The 26039-nt window shown below is 42.9% G+C and overlaps 1 protein-coding gene across 1 annotated transcript in view; it reads left to right on the top strand.

Moving 5' to 3' along the window:
• The first annotated feature begins 404 nt into the window (after positions 1-404).
• The window catches only part of LOC115458844 (serpin B4-like), a 36706-nt gene continuing 11071 nt past the window's right edge, over positions 405-26039 (top strand). The window contains exons 1-5 of the mRNA XM_030188671.1: positions 405-485; positions 4541-4730; positions 7997-8101; positions 10603-10740; positions 20780-20894. Of these exons, the coding sequence (XP_030044531.1) occupies positions 4563-4730; positions 7997-8101; positions 10603-10740; positions 20780-20894 (526 nt within the window). The 5' untranslated portion in view covers positions 405-485; positions 4541-4562. The remainder of the gene's footprint in view (positions 486-4540; positions 4731-7996; positions 8102-10602; positions 10741-20779; positions 20895-26039) is intronic.

Here is a 26039-nt window from a genome sequence, read left to right as displayed (position 1 = left end):
TTGGTTGTTTATTGAACACATAGTTGATTTCATTCCCTGTTCAAGGCATGGCTGGAACCTGAGTTATTTACAACCCAGGTAATATTGTTTTTCAAGTTTAACAAGCAAGATTGGATTGTTAAATGGGGATTAAATTTTATTGATAGCCAAGAAAAGACTATTTTGCCCTTGCCAATTACAAGGAACAAGACATTAAAAAAGAATTTCAAACCCTTTGAGTCATCAATTGGTTTGGTCCATGACAATTGTAAAGTTTCAGAAATCTTATCTTCTTAAATCAGGTGTGACAATGGAGGACAGTTGTTGCAAAAGATGTTGCATCATTCCAGAAGTTACAGGAGAGGCACTTTTAATATGGGCTAACCTATTATTAAACAACTCGGGGTGAAATGGGAGTGGAACAAGAAAAACTTTATAACTCAGAAGAAAGAGCAGATCGAGAAAGATTGAAGAGACAATTTGCTGCTTTCCTGTGTGAAGACAAGGTACTGTAAGCACTGTTCATAAATTACAAATTCTGTTCATAATATTTACTGATCTAATATAAGACTTTTATTGCCAGAAAAGAGACAGTTTAAATATAAGGAAAAAGAAGTGGAAGGAGATAGAATAAAAGTAGGGAAATACTTGAGCAAATGTGAATGAGTTTCACGATGCTTCAGCTTTACTTGAGGCAGGTTCCAGCTCATCTAAAAATTCAAAGGAGGAAGAGAAGGCTGCTTAGTAAATGAAAATAAACTGTACAGTGCATGCTAGAAGCAATGCACATAGGTGTGTTTTCCATCCTCAGTCTGAGTAGAATTTTGTGACTGCTGGTAGGTGCGCATGCATGAGTTGACAGTATGAGCATGGATCAATGGATGGGTGGAATATGTGTGAATAAAAGGGAAGAGCATGTGCACCTTAGTGAGTGAAGAGTTTTATTGGGTGGATCAGACAGCTATGTGAGATGATGAAGTGCGTGTATACAAGTGAGTGAAATGGTTTAGGGTAGAGGTGGATCGATGTAAATGCAGGAAAAAAAATCGCAGGGAACACAACGTGCAGCAAGACAGCGAAGATGTCTTGCTGCACATTAGGGTAGAGGTTGGCAGACCCATCATTTTCATTTTGTTTCATTTCCTGTGTCCTTTATGGGAATTATCATTTTGTTCAAGAATTATTTTTAAAAATATTTTCATTTCAGGAGACATATCATTAGTAGTGCTCACCCTTCCAACAAAAGTACACACCAGTGGGAAATGATGCATACTATCCACTGAATTATATATATATATATATATATATATATATATATATATATAGTGCTGGTACTTAAATGCCTGGCCACCCTTTCAGGGGTGGGGTGATCACTGAGGAACATACCTCACAATAGCCAGGCCCCCTGCAACCAGTCACAAAATCTATGACAAGGAAGAATTGGTGTGTAGAGCGTGAGCTCTTTCATTAAAACTTGGGGACCAAGAGTCAATTTTAGCAGACAGTGGAAAAGGTGTCGGTACTCAGTACCCCCAAGTACTGCCTCAAAATAGCCCTATATATATATATATATGAATGACACTCAAACGTGGACACCGATTCAAGTTGTGCAACCAATTACACTGGCTTTCAATCCACTTAGTGCCAATAATTGGGTACTTATTGCACAAATTTGGAATTGCGCACACATCTTGCTATGCACTCTTTTAGAACAATGCATGCCCAAAGCCCATCGTGCATAATCCAAAAGGGGGCATGGCCATAGCTGGAGCATCAGGTAAGAGGCATCCTAAAATTTGCAAGCAGTGTTATAAAATACTATGGAGGTGCACCTAAATTGAGTGCTGAGAATTACAGCTGGTTTTTAGCAGGTGTAAGTCCTAGTACCGAGATGTGAGCGCCAAAATTGGCGCTCAGTGCAATCCTTGAGCTCCCTTGATAGAAAAGCATTGACTGCCGACTTATTTTGGCACTGAGTTTTGAGCACCATTTACTTAATCTAGCCTTTAACTCCTCCAAACAATATTATTTCAAATCACAACTTACATTGCACTCTTATGGTTAGGGCAAAGTGAAAATGAAATAAACAAATATCAAAGTTGCTTATAGGCCACTTAATTTAAGTTCTATGTTATTCCAAATAACTCTTGCACAGATCCTGGACAAACCTAAGGCCGCCACTGCCTGGTACTTATCGTTTACCAATTTATCTTCTAGTGTAACTATTTTTTTCAATAAAATAGTTAGAAACCTTGGAAGTCAATATTCAAAGCAATTTAGCCAAGCACCAGTTAAATTGCTTGTGCCTGTCTATCTACTGATGCTCAATGGCACTTAACTAGCTGAATGTCGGCACTAACCAGTCCTGCCCTGTTCGGTTAGTGCAGGGATGGTCAACGGGCAGAGTTGGTATTTAACTGGTTACTAGTAATATTCAGTCTGATAACTGGTTAAATAAGTGGATAAAGTTATAACAGCAAAAAGGCTGTTCTAACATTAGCCACCAAGCTAGCTGCACACCAGTATGAATATCAACCGGTAAATGGACAACTTCTGGGCAGGCTGCTGTAACCAGATATTCAGTGTAAGAGCCTGGACATGGCATTCAATATCCTGCTCAGTTCAGCCTGTGGCTGTCAGAGACTTAAAAACTACTGACCACTGCAGGCTGAATATTACCCTCTTGGTATTTCTTGCTCTTTCATTCTCTTCTCCATCCTTTATCATTCCTTTCACCTTCAAATTTTAATTTCTTCCACCCTCTGCTTTTTTTTATATTTTATTCTTCTCTTATCCAGTCTATGCTGATTTCATTCTCACACCACTATTATTGTTTCTGTTTTCCCTCCTCCTCTTACTCATACCTTTATTTTTGTTACATTTGTACCCCACGCTTTCCCACTCATGGCAGGCTCAATGTGGCAGGCAATGGAGGGTTAAGTGACTTGCCCAGAGTCACAAGGAGCTGCCTGTGCCGGGAATCAAACTCAGTTCCTCAGTTCCAAAGTCCACCACCCTAACCACTAGGCCATTCCTCCACTCTTCCTCTTCCTCACATGTATTTCATTCACCTTTTGCTAGCACACAACCCTCTCCAAGTCTCGCACATATACACTGCTCAGTTGCTCCCATACCATAAAACACATGCATTACTCCACCTTTTATTTCCTACATTTCTCAGCCAGAAATAGGAAGTTGTCTCAGAGAGGAGGCAGGATGCAGCAGAGGGAAGGCCCAATCTGGTTAGAAGCAGCCTGTCCTCTTGCTGGGAGAGGGTGGAAGCCACACAATGGAGGAAGGGAAGGGAAAGAGAAAAAGGTGCCAGACTATGGGTTGGGGGAGACGGAGGCATGGAGCAGGAAGCCTATGAGACAATGAGTGAAAGGATGGCACTTCGGCATGTGAACTGGAGAAGAGGGCCAAATGTGTGTGACGTAATGTCAGCAGCATTGAATAAACACTCCACACTCTTACTTTATCTGTTCCTGTGATTCCTGGAAATAATAACCAGTCTTTTGGGGATAAAGAGTTTGCCATGTACCAGGGCAAACATATTACCTTCTGAGTAATACACAGTCTCTCTTTTGTGGGATCCACTTCCACACAGACTTTGTCCAATAGGGATAATCTAGTACACAGTACCTATATCAGCAGCCCACCTCCTGGGTGAGGAATCTTTCTTCTTGTCTGTCCAACTTTAGTATCAAGTTATTGCTCCACTCCTTAATTAAACAGCACAAAGAGGGGTGGATAAAACCTGTCTTTTACATCCACATCTGGACACAAACTGAAAACTCAAAGGAGGCTTCACATAAGACTAAGGCTGCCAACTGGATCCAGATTTGCAGGATAGGTTTCATCCAGGGTTTATCTAGTGCATGCTGGGACTTGTAGTCTTGCTTTTCTTAAGGAATGCAATGGGGAAATCAGAACTACAAGTCCCTACATGCAAATGGGTAAACCCAGGACTGGATCAATCCTGTCCCGTAACTCTGAATCCTGTTGGCAGCCATACATAAGACACAATTCCAACTAGGTCTAAATGCTGAGGATTAGCAAAAGCATTGCTTCTCATACAATAACCTCTAATCTACCACATACTCTCCAGGGATCTCTGACTTTTATAAGGTCAGGTAGTAACATTGCAGACATTCCAGAAGGGGGATGCTGTAACTAGATGGTATATATCTCCTTTCTACTCTGACTTGGTATGATTCTGAATATAGGAGAGTACTGGTCTAGTAAGGGTCATTGATATTCATTGGAAACAGTCAAAATGCTGACATGACAGGAATTTCCCAACACAATCCAAACGTTTCTCAGTCAGATTTTCAGATTTCATAATACTGTTGAATGAGGAAAAAAAAGGGTCACATTTTTATGTTACCTGCTACAGTGACCTCTTTATTTGTACTGTGAGCTGGACACTTGTGCATTTAAGATGATTTTTTTTTCTTCTTGTTTTTACTTTTGCAAGACCTATGAAGTAAATTATTTGAACAGCTTTCCCCACATGTATTATTGTTTTGTCCTCTCTTACAATTTTTCTTGTCGTTCTTAGGTTTTTACGGATTGATTTCATAATGGACTCTCTCGCTGCAGCAAATGCTTCATTCACTTTTGACCTTTACAAGCAGCTGAATAAAACTAGAAAGAATGAAAATGTCTTCTTCTCCCCTCTGAGTATTGAATCTGCATTAGCCATGGTGTTAATGGGAGCCAAGGGAAATACTGCAGCCCAGATGGAAAAGGTATAGTAAATTCAAACTAAATAACATTAAGCCCTACACATTTCTCTTCATAAAGGAAATGTAAATTCCCCGATACTTCTTTTTCAGAGGACCCAGGGGACATAGTAACATAGTAAATGACGGCAGAAAAAGACCTGCATGGACCATCCAGTCTGCCCAACAAGATAAACTCATATGTGCTACTTTTTGTGTATACCCTACTTTGATTTGTACCTGTCCTCTTCAGGGCACAGACCGTATAAGTCTGCCCAGCACTATCCCCGCCTCCCGCCACCGGCTCTGCCACCCAATCTTGGCTAAGCTCCTTAGGATCCATTCCTTCTGAACAGGATTCCTTTATGTTTATCCCAGGCGTGTTTGAATTCTGTTACCGTTTTCATCTCCACCACCTCCCGCGGGAGGGCATTCCAAGCATCCACTACTCTCTCCGTGAAAAAAATACTTCCTGACATTTTTCTTGAGTCTGCCCCCCTTCAATCTCATTTCATGTCCTCTCGTTCTACCGCCTTCGCAACCTCCGGAAAAGGTTCGTTTGCGGACTAATACTTTTCAAATATTTGAACGTCTGTATCATATCACCCCTGTTTCTCCTTTCTTCCAGAGTATACGTGTTCAGGTCATCAAGTCTCTCCTAGGTTCTACTTTTGTGGAATCTCTTCAGCAAAGTCTCTCACATAACTCTCTCCTACTCTTCATTATCTAGGCAGAGCCAGGCTGAACAAAAGCAAAACTGTTTACTGATTGTAACTGTAGCAGGTGCTCTCTTTGCAGTAACTGGAGGAACATTCTGGGTCCCTGGGGTTAGGGAATCTGTACCTCAGCTTCTTTAAACTCCTGCTGGAAGCATTAGGCCACAGCTTTGACACCCGATGATCCTGACATGGTAAAATAACATCAGCCTTTAGCTGTGACTTAAATATCGTGGTAGTTTATGATAAACTGCATTAGGGTTATTTATGTTGCATTATGGCGCAAAAAACGTGGCTTAAATCCCTAACACAGCTTGATTAATTACCCCCTAATCTACAAATTAACACATGTACAATTTACTTTCATGTGTAAGAAAAAGTTACTAAATTAATCTGTAAAACAAACTGAAGCACCCAAAAGAAGGGGAAGAAATGTAAAATGAATCCAAACATTTTTGCCTGTGAACATCCATATGTTCTGTTGAACTGCCTTAACATTTTTGAAAAGGGGATACAAAGGAATAAATCATAAACCATACTAAAATAGTATTTCTTAGCAGCAACAAAGGAATCCACCACTAGGTATGATCTTCACAGAAAAACATGAATTAATCTGGTTGGACTAAAACCTGGGCAAGGCTACTTCAAAACAATAATTCATATGAATACTTCTTCACTACCCCAACTGTAAGAAAGTTATATATAAATTGGTTCTCTGCTGACTTTTCGTATCAATGTAGTAAGTGGTGGAATTCATTACCAAAGGTATCTCAGATTATACCAGGTCCAGAAATCTCTAATTTTTTTTCTTTTTAGGACATTTTTACTACAAAATGATGAATCCTAATCCATTCCTATATGGTCTTTGGATATTTCTGTAGACCTTCCTGTACATGAAGTTGAAATTTAACCATTCTGTAACTCTGGGAAACAATTTGTGCTTGTTTTTCTACTATGACCTTTATGATTTACTGTAAAATTACTCTATGTTTAATTACAGATGAATTGCATTTTACATTATATGCTTCTATATATTTTTATCTGTAAACTGCATTGAACCTAAACATTGTTTTGGGATAATGTTGGATATAAATATCAAAATAAATAAATAATGTGTTCTTTTACCAAACACTTGCTGTGTGACCATTTCCTGGGGAACCTTTACTACCTCCTATTTAGGAGACAGTAAGGGCTCCTTTGGTAGCCCAGTGGTAACTAGGCAGTGTACAATGCTGCCTGATTACTGCTGGCCACACCTCCACCATTCATAGTAAAAAAAAAATTTGACACGCCAGGAATGGCGTGCAGTGGGGGCTGGAACTACCCTGAATTGCCACATGGCAAGCCCATGGTAGGCTTGCTGCATATCTGTAAAAGGGCCCCTAAGTGATTTACAAGAAAATATGGTATTCAGCAGTAACCACAGCATCCCAGCATCTAATTCAGTTGCAAAGTTTACAAATGCCCAGATGGAGTAACTGAAATGTAATGTTGTAACATTCTAAAATCAGCATATTGAGAGGTCACATCAGACTCGCAGATCTGAAAGTTGACGTCCTTAAATTTCAACGTCCCTAGACATGGATATCTTTGACTTTCGGTGATTTTCGAAACCAAAGACGTCCATGTCAAAAACGTCCAAATGCAAGTCATTTGGACGTGGGAGGAGCCAGCATTTGTAGTGCACTGGTCTCCCTGACATGCCAGGACACCTACCGTGCACCCTAGGGGGCACAGCAGTGGACTTCATAAAATGCTCCCAGGAACATAGCTCATTTACCTTTGGGTGCTGAGCCCCCCCAACCCCCACTACCCACAACTGTACACCACTGCCATAGCCCTTATGGGTGAAGGGGGGCACCTAGATGTGGGTACAGTGGGTTTGTGGTGGGTTTTGGGGAGCTTGCTGTTTCCTCCACAAATGTAACAGGTAGGGGGGGTATGGGCCTGGGTCTGCCTGTCTGAAGTGCACTGCAGTACCCACTAAAACTACTCCTGGGACCTGCATGTGCTGTCATGGACCTGAGTATGACATCTGAGGCTGGCACAAAATGTTTTTAAAGATGATTTTTGAGGGTGGGAGAGGGTTAGTCACCACTGGGGGAGTAACAGGAGGTCATCCCCGATTCCCTCCGGTGGTCATCTGGTCATTTCGGGCACCTTTTTGTGCCTTATTTGTAAAACAAAACACATCCGGCTGAAAATGTCCAAGTGTTCGTCATGGACGTCCTTGCTTTTTTTGATTATGGGTCAAAGAGGTCCAAGTGTTAGGCACGCCCCAAGTCCCGCCTTCGCTATGCCTCTGACATGCCCCCTTGAAATTTGGACGTCCTTGCAACGGACTGCAGTTGGAGACGTCCAAAATCGGATTTCGATTATACCGATCTGGACATCTCTGGGAGATGGACGTCCATCTTCCGATTTATGTCGAAAGATGGATGTCCTTGTCTTTCGAAAATGAGCCTGTTAATGTTGTATAACAGAGAAAATATTACATTATGACAAGGCGTGATCTTGCTCAAATCAGAATCATTTAATATCATTTAGATGTGTTATCTTCATTTTTTTCAACTATAGGTACTTCACCTAGGTGAAACTGAAGAGGCTGCAGATGCAGGAGCTGGAAATACATGTGGAGAAAATGTTGACAAGCAAACCCCTCTTCCTCCTCCATCTCTGCCGGTATTGTAATTCCAAAAAATTCTAACTATGTGTCTGATCTAACTTTATCCAAGAAGCATGTAGAGCTACAGAATGATGGAAGGTTTTTACTTTCCTTCCTTAATTATTGTCTGGTTAGGCTGCATTTAGGACCTCATGTGTCAACTCACTAAAAATATTCATGAGAAGCACCTGTTTTAGAATTAAGCCATGCAATGCAACAATTTCATGATTTATCTGCCTCTTAGAGTTAGTTTTACTAGAAACATTTTGTACACTGCCATTATTTGAATGTGACTGTTTGCGATTTGGATAATGGTTTGACTTGGCAAGGGTGTAATGTTTGGCATTTGTGTTTAAAATCCTTAGATTGCTCTGGAAAGAATTTATAAATAGGAATTGAGACATCCAGGCTGGACATCTGAAGTTCCACTAGAATCTTAGATCTGGAACTGCTGCTCTAAAATACACCAGCTATGTTTGGCAGTTTAGAAAAATGAACATCAGGCTTATTTTCGAAAGTGATCGCCGGCGATCTTCCGACATAAATCGGGAGATGGCCGGCGATCTCTCAAAAGCAGCGAAATTGGTATAATCGAAAGCTGCTTTTTTGACACCATCGCCGCTTTCCCGTCGCCAAGGTGGCAAAAGTTCAAGGGGGCGTGTTGGCTGCGTAGCTAAGGCGGGGCATGGGCGGACATGGGTGTGGCTAACAGATGGCCGGCTTTCGTGGATAATGAAAAAAAAAGCGGCGTTAATCAGTATTTCACCGGGTTTACTTGGTCCTTTTATTTTCACGACCAAGCCTCAAAGAGGTGCCACAACTCACCAGATGACTGAAGGGAATGGGGGATGACCTCCCCATACTCCCCCAGTGGTCACCAACCCCCTCCCACACTAAAAAAAATAAAAATAAAAACCTTTTTTTGCCAGCCTCTATGCCAGCCTCAAATGTTATACCCAGCTCCCTGACAGCAGTATGCAAATCCCTGAAGCAGTTTTTAATGGGTGCAGTGCACGTCAGGCAGGCAGACTACTACTACTACTTGACATTTCTAAAGCGCTACTAGGGTTACGCAGCGCTGTACAATTTAACATAGAAGGACAGTCCCTGCTCAAAGGAGCTTACAATCTAAAGGACAAATGTACAGTCAGTCAAATAGGGGTAGTCAAATTGGGGCAGTCTAGATTTCCTGAAAGGTATAAAGGTTAGGTGCCGAAAGCAACACTGAAGAGGTGGGCTTTGAGCAAAGATTTGAAGATGGGTAGGGAGGGGGCTTGGCATAAGGGCTCAGGAAGTTTATTCCAAGCATAGGGTGAGGTGAGGCAGAATGAGCGGAGCCTGGAGCAGACCCAGGTCCATCCCCCCCTACCTGTTACACTTGTGGTGCTAAGTGTTGAGCCCTCCAAATCCCCCCAAAACTCACTGTACCTACATGTAGGTGCCCCCCTTCACCTATAAGGGCTATGGTAATGGTGTAGAGTTGTGGGGAGTGGGTTTGGGGGGGATTTGGGGGGCTCAGCACCCAAGGTAAGGGAGCTATGCACCTGGGAGCTATTTGTGTATTTGTAAAAAATTTTTAGAAGTGCTCCCTAGGGTGCCCGGTTGGTGTCCTGGCATGTCAGGGGGACCAGTGCACTACAAATGCTGGCTCCTCCCACGACCAAATGCCTTGGATTTCGCCGGGTTTCAGATCGCCGGTATTTTTTTCCATTATCGCTGAAAAACAAAACCGACCATCTCAAACCCGGCGAACTCTGGCATTTGGCCAGGCTAAACTGTATTATCGAAAAGAAAGATGGCCGGCCATCTTTTTCGATAATACGGTTCCGGCCAGCTGTTGTGCCGCCGCCAAAATAGATCGCCGGCGATCTATTTCGCCGGTGACGTTCGATTATGCCCCTCCATGTAAGCTATTAACAGGGCAAAACGGGAACATGAATATCTATGAATGTGTCTATGTTGTGAAATGGCAACATGAATGTTTATGTCCTAGAACACAGATGTTCACGTGGGACATTTTAGAAACTCAAATGTTTATATTTTCTGCAGCTGGCACAGATCACAGTGTCCCTTGTCTGTTTTTCTTTCGAGAGGGGGGGGGGGCATCATCATCCATTGTAGGATTAAGAAGGTTTCCATTGCTAATCCCTCCAGTGGAATGCTGCTAACTAGGAGCACTTTTCTATAACATACATACCCTGGGTAGCAGATTTCTAAATTCAGACATCCTTTCACACTTAGATGCTCATTCCCCTTCTCAAATGGGGAATGCAGGTCTACTTTTTCATCACACCCAGGTCCCACCCAGACCTCTCCCCTTTGTCATATGGGTATTCTTTGGTTTTAGACGTTCATATCCATATCTCAGTTTGTGGATGTCTAAAACACAAATAGTGTTTCTAAAATAAACACCATATTGATTATGTGACTTAGATTATTACTTGAGTTACTTACTGCTAAACCATATTTTAAACATATGCGGTATAAAACTGACACACTTCACCCTTCATATTAAAAGGAGCAACAGTGTGGCCAGGAAGGATCTGCGCATTCCAAATTCCATGAACTCCTCTCCCACCTCCAAAAGAGTGACCAGGCTTGCGAACTGCATATCGCCAACAAGCTGTATGGCCAAAAGAACTTTCCATTTATAGAGGTAAGTTGTGTGTGACATAGCCATAGCAGGACTTTCTTAACTAAGGGGTCCTTTTACAAAGCCATGGTAAAAAGTGGCCTGTGGTAGTGCGGGTGTGTCTTTTGGGGGAACCAGGAGCGTAGGCAGACACCCAATTTTGGGTGGGCCTGGGCCCAAGATGGGTGGGCAGAAGAACCCTGCCCCATCCCAAAAGTGATTTGGTCTCTCCCTCTCTTGCCTGTGTGCCATATGGTCTCCCAAACATCCCCCCTCCCACGCATACCTTTTAAATAGCAGATTTTCACCAGCAACGAGCAGCAACTAATACACACTGCTCATGCTGGCCCCACAGCCTTCCCTCTGATGCAACTTCCTGTTTCTGCATAGGCAGGAATACATCAGAGGGAAGGTTGTGGGGCCGGTTTGAGCAGTACATATCAGTCACTGCTCGCTGCAGGCGAAGATCTGCTATTCACAAAGTATGAAGGAGGGACAGTTGTTGAGAGTTTTGGGCTGGTGGGGCGTGGGGATCCCTGCCAGCCGCATCATAGGTGTGGTGCTACTGGGTGGAACTGAGCCCAACATGGGTGGGCCTTGGTCCACCCGGGCCCACCCTTGGCTACACCACTGGGGGGCACGCTGGGCCACTTTTTACAGCAGCTGGGAAAAAGGACATTTTTAATGGGCCGGGAAATGGGTGTGAGCAAAAATTAAAACTACCATGTGCCTATCTATGGCCTGAGCCTTTACTACCAGCCATTGACTTAGCAATAGGGGCTAATGTGCTACCTGCATGGTAACCATGCAGTGTGCGCCAACATGGCAGTGCTGACGATTACCACCGATGCAATAGAAAATAGAAAAATATTTTGTACCATGGGATTCAGCACATGCCAAACTCAGAATTACCACCGGGAGCATGTGCTACCCCAGTGGTAGTGCTGATTTGGCATGTGCTACCCACGCGTTAGCCCTCCCACAGCTTTGTAAAAGGGCCCCTAAGTTTTGCTGTAATGTGGTTTAGATGCCGGCAGTCTGCAGTAAACAGGCTAACAGTCCTACTGTATCATTTCACTGTGATCTATGGAGACCAAATAAAGCATGGATATTATTTGACAAACCAAATTCAAATACAATCATGAACATTATGTAACATCGTCTCATTAAAATGGCAGTGAGATTGTCAAAGTCTTGTGTTATCTGGACATTGCAGTATTACATAGAATCATTTGCCCCTCACATTCATTTGCAGGACACCTATGAGCTGAATAAAAATTTCTGCAAACCTAGATGAGTCACTGAGGAGGCTCATGGGAAGGTGGGGGTGAGGCATTAGTCATGTACCTTGAGGCCCTTCCTCATATTACAGAAGCATATATTCAAAAGATGCTGGATAACTTTTTTTTTTCAGATGCTTATCTTATTTTAGATCAAGTGATAGTTGATAAAACCTGAACATTTCTCTTTATTAGCCTGAAAATAATGTATGTGAACCAAGATACAAGGGTCCCAAAATCAATGAAAATAAAGTGAACCAGAAACTGTTTTTGAAGAGTAAAAGTATTGCTGTCCAAAACTGCTACTAATTAATTATTAGCTCCACCCAGCACTCCTTCAATCCCTCCGTCTTCTATTTGTACTAGCCGTTGAGCCCATAAAAACGGGCTGGTATTGGGGTTTTCCTTCCCCTCCCCTCCCCTGTGAGGTCGCCACCGCTCCCCTCCCCCCCCCCCCCGCGAGGTCACCACCGCTCCCCCCCCTTGGAGTCGCCGCCGCCGCCACCCCTCCACCCGGCCCGGGCCCTCTCTTCGCTTCTGAACTTACACATCCATTTGCCGAACGCAGCAACGCACATCGGCTGAACTGCTGTGGGCCCTTCCTTCTCTGCCTGTGGCCCCGCCCTCCTGTGACGTAACGTCAGCAAGGGCGGGACACAGGCAGAGAAGGAAGGGGCAGCTCAGCTGACGGGCGTTGCTGCATTCGGCGAATGGATGTGTAAGTTCAGAAGGGAAGAGAGGGCCCGGGCCGGGTTGAGGGGTGACGGCGGCGACTCCGAGTGGGGGGGGAGTGGTAGCAACCTCGGTGGCGCAGTTTCCCTCTCTGTCCCGCCCCCCCCTCCCGTCATCACGTATTGACGCGGGGGCGAGACAGAGAGGGAAGTCTCTACTACGCATTTGCGAGTGAGTCGGTCACTCGTCGTCTATATGTTTGATACCTATGGCCATAGTAATGCTGCTCTATACTACATGTGGAGAAAATGGCTCAATGAATTAGACATTAAAATCCAACAACACATTACCTTGCTAGATATAAAGTCGCTTCAGAAACAGACAAAATAAATAAAAGCTTGTTTGAATGAAAAATCACAAAATCATATAGGGGCACTTGGCTATTCATGAAGCAAGCACCTTGTTGCCTCTCTGTTTTTCAAAGTAATAAAGGTCAATATTTAGAACAGTGTCTGTGCATACAGATAAGCAAATGACATACACTTATCTTTATGCTGGATTTTCAGTTGGGCTATCCATTTATGTATGTTCTACATTTAAATGGATAAATTATACATTAGAACATACATAAGAACGTAATTGTTGCCACACTGGGACAGACAGAAGGTCCATCAAGCCCAGTATCCTGTTTCCAGCAGTGGCCACTCCAGGTTACAAGTACCTGGCAAGATTTCAAAACAGTACAATACATTTTATGCTGCTTATCCTAAAAAAAACTCCACCATATAGATTCTCCCATTGTACTCTACTATTGCTTTTTGGTGCTGTTATTGGATATATAAAGTAGAGTTTTGCTGCGGTGTTTGGCAGTTATCCTAGAAATAAGCAGTGGATTATCCCCAAGTCCATCTTAATAATGGTTTATGGACTTTTCTTTTAGGAAGTAATCCAAATTTTTTTTTTTAAACCCTTCTAAGCTAACTGCTTTTACCACATTCTCTGGCAACAAATTCCAGAATATAATTACACATTGAATGAAGAAATGTTTTATCCAATTTGTTTTAAATTTACTACTTTTCAGCTTCATTACGTGCCCCCTAGTCCTAGTATTTTCAGAAAGAGAAAACAAGCAATTCACATCTACCTGTTCCACTCTACTCATTATTTTATAGACCTCTATCACATCTCCCCTCAGCTGTCTTTTATCCAAGCTGAAGAGCCCCAGCCGCTTTAGCCTTTTTTTTCATTTTCGTCACCCTTCTCTGTACATTTTCTAATTCCACCACATCTTTTTTGATATGCGGTGACCAGAATTGCACACAGTATTCGAAATGCAATCGCACCATGGAGCGATACAAAGGCATTATAACATCCTCATTTTTGTTTTCCAGTTCTTTTGTAATAATATCTAGCATTCTAACAGTGGCGTACCAAGGGGGGGCGGTGGGTGCGGTCCGCCCCGGGTGCACGCCGCTGGGGGGGTGCCGCGCGCCTGTCCGCTACGTTCGTTCTGTGCTCCCTCTGCCCCGGAACAAGTTACTTCCTGTTCTGGGGCAGAGGGAGCATGGAAACGAACGAAGCGGACAGGCACGAGGCACCCCCCCCCCCCCAGCGGCGTGCACCCAGGGGGGTTCTTTTGCCGGGGGGGTGTCCTTTCACCAGGGGGGCGCTGCACCCAGGGGGGGGCGGGACGCATCGGCGATCCGCACCGGGTGTCAGCCCCCTTAGGAATGCCACTGCATTCTAGTTGCTTTCTTAGCCGCCACTGCACAGTGAGCAGAGAGTTTCAAAGTATCATCAACGATGACACCTTGACACCTTTCCTGGTCAGTGACTCTAAACGTGGAAACTTGAATTACGTAGCTATAGTTCGGGTTCCTCTTTCCCACATGCATCATTTTGCACATATTAAACGTCATTTTACATTTGGATGCCCAGTCTCATAAGGTCCTCTTGTAATGTTTCACAATCCTGTTGTGATTTAGCATCTTTGAATAACTTTGTGTTGTCAGCAAATTTAATTACCTCACTAGTTATTCCCATCTCTAGATAATTTATAAATATGTTAAAAAGCAGCGGTTCCAGCACAGACCTCTGGGGAACCCCACTAACTACCCTTCTCCATTGAGAATACTGACCATTTAACCCTACGCTCTGGTTTCTATGTTTTAACCATTTTTTAATTCACAGGAGGACACTACCTCCTATCCCATGACTCTCCAGTTTCTTCTGGAGTCTTTCATGAGGTACTTTGTCAAACGCCTTTTGAAAATCCCGATACACAAAATCGACTGGTTCACCTTTATCCACATGTTTATTCATCAGAGAAAGGTGGCACAGTGCATGCTGAGAGAGAAGGGAATGCTTAAAGGCTAGAGGCGAGCCTGCTTTTTCGCTGCTGCTGCGACTTCTTAAACGTAGGATGGCTGGAAGGAAAGGAGGGCTGTGGAAAACTGAGGGCACAGGTGGGACTGGGGCTGCGGTTGGGAACCAAAACTTGGGGGGCTGAGTCACTGGACATGGAGGGAAGGGCAGGGGATAGAGGAGAATCACTGGATGTGGATGAGAGGGGAGGACAGGAGGCAAAGGAGAATCGCTGGACATGGATGGGAGGGGAGGGGCAGAGGAGAATTGTTGGACATGGATGGGAGGGTGGGGATGGCAGGGGAGAAAGGAGAGTTGCTGGACATGGATGGATGGAGGGGAGGGCAGGAGAAATGCTGGACATGGATGGAGGTGAGGGAAGACAGGAAGGAGATGCACATGGATGGAGGGGAGGGGAGAGAGGAGAAATGCTGGACATGGATGGGAGAGGAGGGCAGGGGACAGAGTAAAATCACTGGATGTGGATGAGAGGGGAGGACAGGGGTCAAAGGAGAATCACTGGGCATAGATGGGAGGGGAGGGCAGAGGAGAGTTGCTGGACATGGATAGGAGGAGAGGGCATATACAAAATAAAAACTTAGAAAATAACTCTGAATTGTTTAAAAGTGAAACAAAAAATAAGGGCAATTAAAAATAAAACTGAAAAAGAATGTACTGTAATAATTGATGTCAAACCTAAATTTCAATTCAATGCCTCTCTAAGAGAGGAAATATTTTTAGAAAAAGTCAAAATGGTTTTCAGTCAGTAAATGTCTGAACACACCATGCATTTGCATTACAACAGGGCATAATTAGTTTGCAATGCAACAAAAAGCACCTTTAAAAAGGAAAACTTCTTTACAAGGGCAGACACCATTGATTGACCTTCACATAGAGTTCAAGTAACATGTTTCCAATCAATTGAAGAAGCAGGAAATAGCACATTGTTTCAAGACAAAACGAAATAGCTGCAACTTGGCAAGAGGCAGTTGAAACAAGGAGCAAGCCAAAGAATACTGTAAGTCTGGGGAAAAAAAAAACACTCAGATCCAGGGAAGAACACACACTATAAATTCCAAGACAGCTACCATTCACACGAACAGTCCAGCATATTCAAACATTAGGCATTAATTTTATAACATTCTATGTATTCTATGCTGAGACTGGAATGAAAAGAAGGCAGGCAAGTGGATATAGCTTTGAACTTAACAGGACAGCATAGTACCGGAAAACCACCAAAGAAAAGAACGGAAAGGAAGGAGGGGCCAATATAGCTCAGAACCGATATGGCTGTAATGTATTTTCAGTGCCATATCGGTCAGAAATAAGTCAGAAATATGAATCAAAGACCATATGAAAGAGCATTCACTGCCAGATGAAGTATATTTAACTTTCCCATAAGTTGCCATGGGGAAGAGCCTGGACAAGCACAGGCCTTGATATTGCAGAAGAGAATACTTAGAGAGAAATAATACAGTGGGTTACCTTCAAAGTAAATTTACACAGGAATAAGGAAATAGAGCAAGCTAAAGTAAACTACGTAGTTGGGCAGGAAATGAAAAGGGGAAGTAGTTATGAGAGATAGTAAGGAGAAAAAAAAGTACCAGTTACAGTGAACTGCATGCTATCAGTAAAGGAAATAGAAGTTTGAATGAGACAGAATTGAAAACCATGGTATTTTGAAGAAACATTTACAGAAGACAAGGGAAAAGAAGGGACCAGGAAGTAGAGTCACAGGGGTGAAATAAAAGAAATAATAGTAGGACCTTTAAGAAACTGCATGCAGTCAAGTAACTGTGACCTGAAAACTCCAAACAATGAAAGGATTTCTCTAGAGATTAGTTAATGCAGAGGTAGAGATTCAAGAGGATAGATCAGAAATTGGGAAGAGGTTAAAGACGCTTAGAAGACCTTCATAATGCAGTAAAATTATTGATATCTTCCAAAAACTGGCAAGGGGAGGAGCCGGGCATGTCTTCATGTATATATCAGAAATTGTCCCCCTTATGGAGTGGGGGTAGAAAAATACAGATGGAATCTCACTTTTCAAGGCGTTAGGCAAGGTGCCAGCATAAAGACCGACCCACGAAAAGTAAGAGTGAACTCCAAGGGTAAACCATCCAGAAGGATGGAAGTTTTAGGAGGAAATATACAGAGGTTATTAGAAAAAAAAGGGGCACTATATGAAATAGCTGAAATGATATATATAGCTGAAAGAGACAGGAAAAGAAGAATAATTAACAAGGATAGATATGTTTGGAAATGTTTTCACTTTACCAGTTAGAAGTGTAATAATAAGACAAAATACTCACCTCTTCTCAGAGAAAAATGAAAAAGACCCCATTTATAGACATGGGGAAGAAGACAGAAGAAGAGTAGAACTAAAGTAAACGTCTAGTGAGAGAAACAGTAAAATTGACAGAGGAAGAGAGATAGACTACATTTTGGTCCACTGAGATTCAAAATCTCAGTCTCTTATTTGACCAAAAAGATTTAAGTAAAGAAAAAAAAACTGTGTCCAACCAACGTCGGGATTACCAATGAATATATTGGGGTTCTAGGTCCCCTAAATTTAGGCTTATGTAGGGAAGGCTGTTAGTAACCCCATCTGACGCCAATCTTTGAACCCACTATTTTCCAATTTAAAGTAAATAACCATGAATCAACCATGGACCAGACAACTCTGTCAGGGGTCTGTCTAGGGATAAACATTTCCCCAGTCAAACCCAAAAGGCTTGTCATTTTGTTCTAGTTAATCTTCTTGTCCATGTTAGATTAATAGATTCCCTATAGGTAGAAAATAAGGAAGATGAGAGACAGATTCAAGTTTATTAAAGTTTATTACTCACCCAAATCAGGATTACATAGAGCAATGTATTCTTAAGGAGAGGTCTTTCACAGGGATCAATCTCTGGTCTCTAACTCTCCCCCTCACATGCCAAATGCCAACCATATTTATACTCTTTCCTTCCATTAGGTTCTATGGAGTTCTAAAAAACCTACTTCTACGTAAATGGCCCAGGTGGCCGGATGACACTTTTTTCTCTTAACCACAGATTTTGATAATTTTACCCTTGGATGGAGGGGAGGGCAGGAGAAATGCTGGACATGGATGGAGGTGAGGGAGGACAGGAAGGAGATGTACATGGATGGAGGGGAGAATTTCTGGACACAGATGGAGGAGAGGGGAGAGTTGAAATGCTGGATATGGATGGAGGGGAGGGAAGAGAGAGGACGTGAGATGAAGTGAGATGAGCATGGATGGAGGGGAGGAGAGAGAGGAGAAATGCTAGACATGGATGGAGGAGAGGGAAGAGAGAGGAAGGAGATGCATACTGCCGGAGATGAGGGAAAGGAGAAAAACTGCACATGGCTGGAGAAAATATGCAAAAGCTGGATCCACTCTATACCTCCTCCAGTCAAGTCCACGGAGGACCCAGATTTTACCTATGGATGTAGGGCAAGAAATGAAGAAGAAAGGAGGAAAGTAAAGAAATAAATGGAAAGGAAGCCCTGGAAGTGGAGTTAAGGGAGCAGATAGAGAGCAGCAGAATCAGATACTGGGACCAACATGATTAGAAAAACAAAGCCACAAGACAACAAAGGTAGAAAAAATATTTTATTTTCATTTTAGTTTTTGGAATATGTCCAATTTGAGAATTTACAACTGTTGTCTTATTTTGCAATGTATAGCAATGTTCTGATTGCAGAATCTGTATGCTAATTTGGTTTGTGTAATTTTGGGTATACTGGAGCTGTAACAGCTTATAGAAATTATTTATAATGAAAAAAAACAAGTTATTTTTCTTCTCCTGTACTGGTGTAATATTTGTGGAAGCAAACAAAAGAGCAGATCGCTAGGTGGTATTAATCAGACTTTATTGGAGAAATAATCGCCCAACACAGACTGTGTTTCGCCCACAAGGGCTGTGTCAGGGGCTTTCAGTTGCTGTGATATTAAACAAAGCAAAAGCATATAAACAGCAAGTCAGCTTCTTCCCAAGCAATATTGCGCTCAAAATTTCTCCAATAAAGTCTGATTAATACCACCTAGCAATCTGCTCTTTTGTTTGCTTCCACATTGGATTTTGCGGATCATCTGCCTTCTTGTTTTCCTGGTGTAATATTTTCAATGATTACTGTTTATATGCGCCATGGCTGGTAAAAGGGTGTGGCTAAATGTGCCAACACTGTCCAGTTCAGCACACTATTAGCAGCCAAGTTCATACAAAGTTAATTATGTTCAGTGGAAAATAAACCTGTTGGCTCAGGCTGCTTGCTATCTGAATATTCAATCATTGTTTCATTATTGCTACCAAGTATTACATATTAAGGGGATTTGTTTTAATTCATTTATCTAGTTCTTATCTGAATATTCAATCACTGTTTCGTTATTGCTACCAATATTAAGGGGATTCGTTTTAATTCATTTATCTAGTCCTTACATGCACATGGTTTTGCATTTTAAACCCAAAGGTTTCCTAGTATAGCTTTTTTCATGTTTGAATTAGTTTTTGTATACAAGTTTTGCTTGATTTTCCTTTATTTGAAATAAAAGAAAATGTTTAAAACATATCTTGTCAACAAGGGGCTGGGTGGGGGTGGGGCTGGGGGGCCCCAGAAAACTGGTCTGCACAGGGCCCCGCAATTGCTAAGACCGGCCCTGGGCACCCAAATTTGCATGCCAAAATTTTAGCACAGATCTAAGATGAACACATAAATACATTGCTTAAAGAGCCATTAACTAGCAATTAATTGATGTTAACAATCAATTTTTGCAGTCAATTGGCAATAATTGGGATTTGTGCGTGCATCTGCCTGTGTGCTATTCTATAAGACCGGGCACCTAAATCCCCTTGTGTACATCTCAAAAGGGGGTGCGGCCTGGGGAGGTGCAGGAGCATTCTGAAAAGCTGTGCGTGGTTTTAACAACTAGCATCATTTCCACACACAAATGCCATGATTTATAGGAGGTTTCAGCTGGCACCCAACTTTGGGCGTGGGAATTGGCTCTAGGTGCTATTTATATAAGAGGTGCTCAACCCTGAGCACTCTTTATAGAATAGCACTTAGCTCCACTTTTTTCCAGTGCCGATTTTTGGGTGTCATTTATAGAATTGCCCCCTACTTTGGTGTGTAATTTATAGAATAGTATCTGGCACCACTGTTCCCTCTAAGCTGAGCAGGGGTTCTTCAACTGCATTACTGCTAGTAGGGGGTGGTGCTTCGATATTGTGTTTTCAATTGCTAAGGACAGGCAGGTTTCCTGGAGTCCTACAGAGCTTACCTGACCCTCGCTATTGAACATGTGATAGTGAAACAGTTCCACCCACTGACTGGGCTGCAGGTGGAGGACTTCCACTCAGCTTAGAGGGAGCAGTATCTATCACTTATGTGTGCAAATGCTAATTATTGCTGCTTTTGACACATATAAGTGCTGACAATCTAACATATAAGTGCTGACATATAAGTGCTGACACTTGAATCGTCATAGGGGGCACCAAGTTATAACATGAAGGCGATAAGTTTGGCCAAACATGGAGATTCCCAACCAAGGTTATGAATTAGTCAGTCCTGCATTTTGATTTAAAAGGATTTATGTGGTTAACACAAATTAAATGCATAAAGTCGACTGATTATTGACCTCTTTGTTAATCGCATTGCAAGTGAATTATGCAAGATTTAATTTTCCAGTTGTGTTTCTCTTAAAGAAATAATCCTTAATATTTCCTGCACCTTTCCTACAGCAATATCTAAGCTGTGTTCAGAAATTATACATGGCAATGCTAGAAAATGCTGACTTCAAAAATTCAGAGGCAGTCCGTAAGGCGATTAATACATGGGTTGAAAAAGAGACGAAAGGTAAGGACACACTGTTTAGAAGATAATTTTATAACAGGTCACCTAGGGAAAGAGGACAAGAAAGTGCTTTTTTGTAGCTTATTTCAGAGGGATACTTAAGAGTCTATGGAGAGGATTCTATAAACAGTGATGGAAAAAAAATCAATATGGAGCACTATTGTATAAATGGCGTTCTTGGTTGAGTACTGTTTACAGAAAATTGCTTAGAGTCCATTTCTGCGCTAAATGTGGGGCACCGGCATTTATGCCAACTGAAACCTGGTATAAATGCTAGTGCCCAATTCCTGGCATTTTGTCGCAGAAATGGAGCTATTTTGTAACTCTGTGCACAAAGTTTAGGAATGACCCTGCTATGCCATTGTCCACAACCCTGTTTGAGTTACGCACCAGGGGTTTAGGCTCGTGGGTTACAGATTGGGGTACAGGCATTTGTGTGTGCAATTTTCAATTATTTCCAATTAATTGTCACAAATTTTGGCACCAACATCTCAGCATCATATATAGAATCTGGGGGTATATTTCTTTATAAAATAGCCCCCCAAACTGTATAAGTCATGGATAAATGAAGCTGCGGATATTTTCACCTACTCTGAAGCAGCTATGAATGTTTGCACATAAAAATGCCAATTCCATAACAAGTGATTTGCATTTATACACTAAGGGCCCTGTTACGAAACCACAAAAGCGGCTGGCTGTGTGGTACTGCTGACACAGTCCATTCATTTTTAACAGGCTGTGTCAACAATGCTGTGCTGCAGCCACTAGCACAGCTTTGTAACCGGGGGTGGGGGGGGCAAGGGCCGTATTCTATAATGGTTATGCTCCTAAATTACAAGTGTAATCTATTTTGTAGAATAGATTAGGCTCATAATTTAGGAGTGTAAATATAGGAGCCAGTGTAATGTGCACAACAATGGCGTTGCACTCTTATAACTTGAGACTCTAGAGATCAAATGAGCTGCTATATTTTATTTATTTGGATTTTGCTCACACCTTTTTCAGTAGTAGTTCAAGATGAGTTACATTCAGTTATATTGGGTGTTTCCGTGTCCCTGAAGGGCTCACAATCTAAGCTTGTACCTAAGGCAATAGAGGGTTTATTGACTTGCCCAAGATCATGGGGAGTAGTGGTGGAATTTGAACCAGGCACCTCTGGATGTCAATACTGGTGTTCTAACCACTAGGCCACTCTTCCACTCCCTGTTCTGTGTCATCTGCAATTTCTTTACAGCAGTGTTTTTACAGCCCACGTATTCTGCATTACAGTAATCTACCTGTGCTAGAACTAATACATGAGCCAGCAGTCAAAATGACTTGGTAGCAAAAAAAGGCCGTATTCTCTTCAATTTCCACAATATCCTAAAAATCTCTGGGAGTAAGTTCCAGAATGTGGGGCTACTCCTGTGAAGGCTCACTGGCGGGTCTCACATCATACAATTTCTTTTGATGAAGGTACAGATAGTGATGCTCAACAGAGGACCTTAGAGGTCTCAAAAGTGTGTAGAGAGCTAACTTATTCTTTAAAGGCCCTGTTTACTAAGTCGAGTTGTAGTCACTAACGTTTTTAGCGCACGCTAAAAATTAGCGTGCACTAATACTAGAGACACCCATAGGAATATATGAGTGTCTGTAGCATTAGTGTGCACTAAAAATTAGCACGTGCTAAAAACGCTAGCATGTCTTAGTAAACAGGGCCCTAAGTACTGTATTATGCTGTTAACAAACTTTTAAGGTTTATGTTAAACTGTACTTGCTCTACATTGCCTTGTATAAATCCCTTCATAAAGAGGGTTAATAAATCCCAATAAATAAAATAATTAGGAGGAAATTCTAGAGCAAAAGTTATGTATCTACTTTCCATGGTCTGTTAGTCGATTCTACAATAACATTTACTCATGTAAATCAGCATTAGCACATCTAACATAGGCGCCGACTCCGTGGATGCTGTGGGTGCTCGAGCACCCCCAATATTTGACCCTCCGGAAGTCCCGGAATGGAAGTTCCCAGCCAGCCCGACCTGCGCTGCCTGCCCTCTTCTCTCTCAACAGTCCTCCTCCTGCCCCTCGCTTTCCTGCGTGCCGCCCAGAATTTAAAAGTCATCTTAAATTCTCGGGGTCCGGCGGCAGCAGTGAAAGGCGAGCAGACTCGGCGCTTCAGCATTCCCTTCTCTCTCTCAGCTCTGCCTCTGGTCCTGCCCTTGCAGAAACAGGAAATGAGGGCGGGACCAGAGGCAGAGAGAAGGGAAGGCTGAAGCGCTGAACCTGCTCCCCGAGGTAAGATGACTTTTAAATTCTGGGCGGCACGCAGGAAGGTGAGGGGCAGGCGGAGGACTGTTGTGGGAGAAGAGGTCAGGCTGGGGTCGGACTGGCACTCGGAGGAGAGGGAGGGGGGCCTGGAACTCGGAAGGGCAGGAGAAGGAGGGAGGGAGGAGAGCCTGGAACTCGGAGGGGAGGGAGGGGGCCTGGAACTCGGAGGGCAGGAGAGGGAGGAGGGGAATGCACCACCTGTAAAAAAAAAAAAATTCAGCACCCCCAATCATTTTGAAAAGTTGGCTCCTATGCACATCTACATTTAGGTGTCTGCACTAACACCAGGCCTATGGTTGACATAAATGCAAGAACCTCAAATAACATTAATAGGTGTAAATTACAGTATTTTCTAAACTAAGGGGCACTTTCAGTAAGCTGTTAGGTGCTAATGTGCACCTAATGCATCAAAAATGGTCTTACGCAGGATGCGCTAAAGTGTTCACATTAGTTTATTACCTAAGGGCCCTGTTTACTAAGGTGCATTAGCATTTTTAACACACCTACAATTAGTGCACGCAATAAACATGTAGGTGTCTATAGGGATATTGTAGGCACGTATATGGTTAATGCACATTAAAAATGTTAACATGCCTATAACGCTGCTTAGTAAACAGGGCCCTAAGCATGTGGTAACTATTTTTTTTATTTTGGGGAGAGGGTCCACATCAGAGGTGGAGAATGGGCATAGATGTGCTAATTAGCTAGCATGTTGACATCACCGCCGTGCTAAGCGCATCCATAATGTGGGTGTCCTTAGCGCCTCCTAAATAAGAGGATGTAAGTGCTCCCTCAGTAATGCTTTTCAGTGGTCACGCGCTAATGCTAACATTGGAGCATGACCATATATTGAACAAATGGGGGAAAAAAAGCCCTTTTTGGATGGCTGTGGTAAAAATAGGCTTAGCACGCGTGAAGGTCCTGTGCAAGGGCACATTAAGCCCATTTCTAAATGTAGCTTAGTAAAAGGGCACCTAACCCCTGAATTCTATAAAAGTCGCTTAAACTTTTGCATGCTAGTTTGGGTGCACACCCAATTTGCATGCAGAATTTAATTAATGAGTCAATTAGCACTGATAATTGAGATAAGCAATTACTGGTGCTAATTGGATTTTATTAAAATTTGCATGCGCAAATTTAAGCATGTATAAATTTTATGTGCAGGTCCAGAAAGGGGGTGTAGCCATGGTAGGGTCATGGTTAGATCGGGGATGTTCCTTTATTTTATGCACATTGATATAGAATAAAGGGGATTCACACCTAATTTAGGCACATGGATTTACAGCACAGTTTCACTGGTGTAAATGGTTACGCCTAAATATAATAACGGTTCCCGGCACTAAGCAGTATTCTACAAATGGCGCCTAATTTTAAGTGCCATTTATAGAATAGCGCTAAAAGTTATCTTTTTCAGCACTGATTTTTTTTAGGCACATTTATCAATGTAGTCCTAATTGTGTAAATATTGGTCTGCCTTTCCCTCCCTTGTGAACACCCCCCATGTACTTACATACTAAGCCATAGGCATATGTGAATTATAGAACAGCGCTTAGCTTGGCTGCCATTTACAGGTGTAAGTGTACTCTTACATACATGCAGGGGTGTGCTGGTAAATTTTTAACAACGGGCTCTCTCTCCGGACATAGCCCGCCCTGAAATTTGGGGGGAGGGGAGAATACATGCCTCTCTCTCCCCTCCCTTGTGCGGGCACGCTAGGCATACCTTTGCCGAGCCCCACTAGCCAATAAATGGACTGCCACCATTCTCTGCTGCTTGTTTCTGGCTTTGTGCAGCATGATGGAACCTTCTTGCGCTTGCATGAAGAGTCCCAGCCTGATGCTCAGAGTCAGAAACAAGGAGCAGGGAGCAGCAGCAGTCTATTTACTTGGCTGGTGGGGCCAGCATCACTGCCAGCAAAGTAAAAGAGAATTCAGGAGGGGGCCCAAGCCTACATTTTGGGAGTCAGTTGTTAGAATAGCCATGGGGAGGCCTACTTTAACAACCAGCTCCCAAAATTCTTAAAAACAAACGGCTCTCGCGAGCCCGTGAGAGCCCGCTCCAGCACACCACTGCATACATGGATGAGAGTATTCTCTAAATGCAAGTGTGCAAACTGCACTTACATTAAGTGATCTGTTATAGAATGATGGGATAACTGTTAATGTTGACTTTGATGATTTTGACCAAAATAAAATAAATTAACAAACTGTTAACACTTCCCACGCCACTTGGCTGTGCTTCGACTTTCTCAGACCTGGGCCCAATGCCACACCAGGTTTACTAGGTAACTCTGGATGCTTGGCAGTTCAAACAATATCAAACCAGTCAGAAATTTCCTGTATTTAATTAGGAACAGTCTCTTCCCTGGGGCTACATGCCTCCCTGGGCTTGGTGCATAGCTCCAGCACTCTTATAGCTTCAACTCAGCAACAAAAAGAAAACAGAAAAACAAGCTCTTTTCCCACAGGTATTAACCCAGCCCTGAGTCCCACAGTCCAAATCCTTTCCTCCCCGAGTTCATCAAGTCCACTTATCCTTGGGCAAAAGTTCCAGCATTTTCCCCAGCAAAAAGGTTCCCAAAGTTCCTTCAGCAAAAAGCCCCAAAGTTCTTTCACCCAAAAGTTCCCCAAAGTTCATTCAGCCAAAAAGGTTCTGCTGCGCGCTTCACACTCACCCTAGCCAACCCTCACCTCAGAGCAACCTGAGGAAAGGGAACCCCCTCCCATTCATACCAGCCATTAACTCCTGGTATCCTCCCCAAGGGTCATGCTTGAGCCCAGAGCCAGGTGGAAGCTACTTCCCCAGGGAACCCGCTCAGATACTTCTCTGGGCTATTGTT

Source organism: Microcaecilia unicolor, unplaced genomic scaffold, assembly GCF_901765095.1.
Source record: "Microcaecilia unicolor unplaced genomic scaffold, aMicUni1.1, whole genome shotgun sequence".
In the NCBI taxonomy this organism is placed as follows: domain Eukaryota; kingdom Metazoa; phylum Chordata; class Amphibia; order Gymnophiona; family Siphonopidae; genus Microcaecilia; species Microcaecilia unicolor.
The sequence above is the reverse complement of the archived record's forward strand: the minus strand, read 5'-3'. Positions and strand labels throughout refer to the sequence as shown.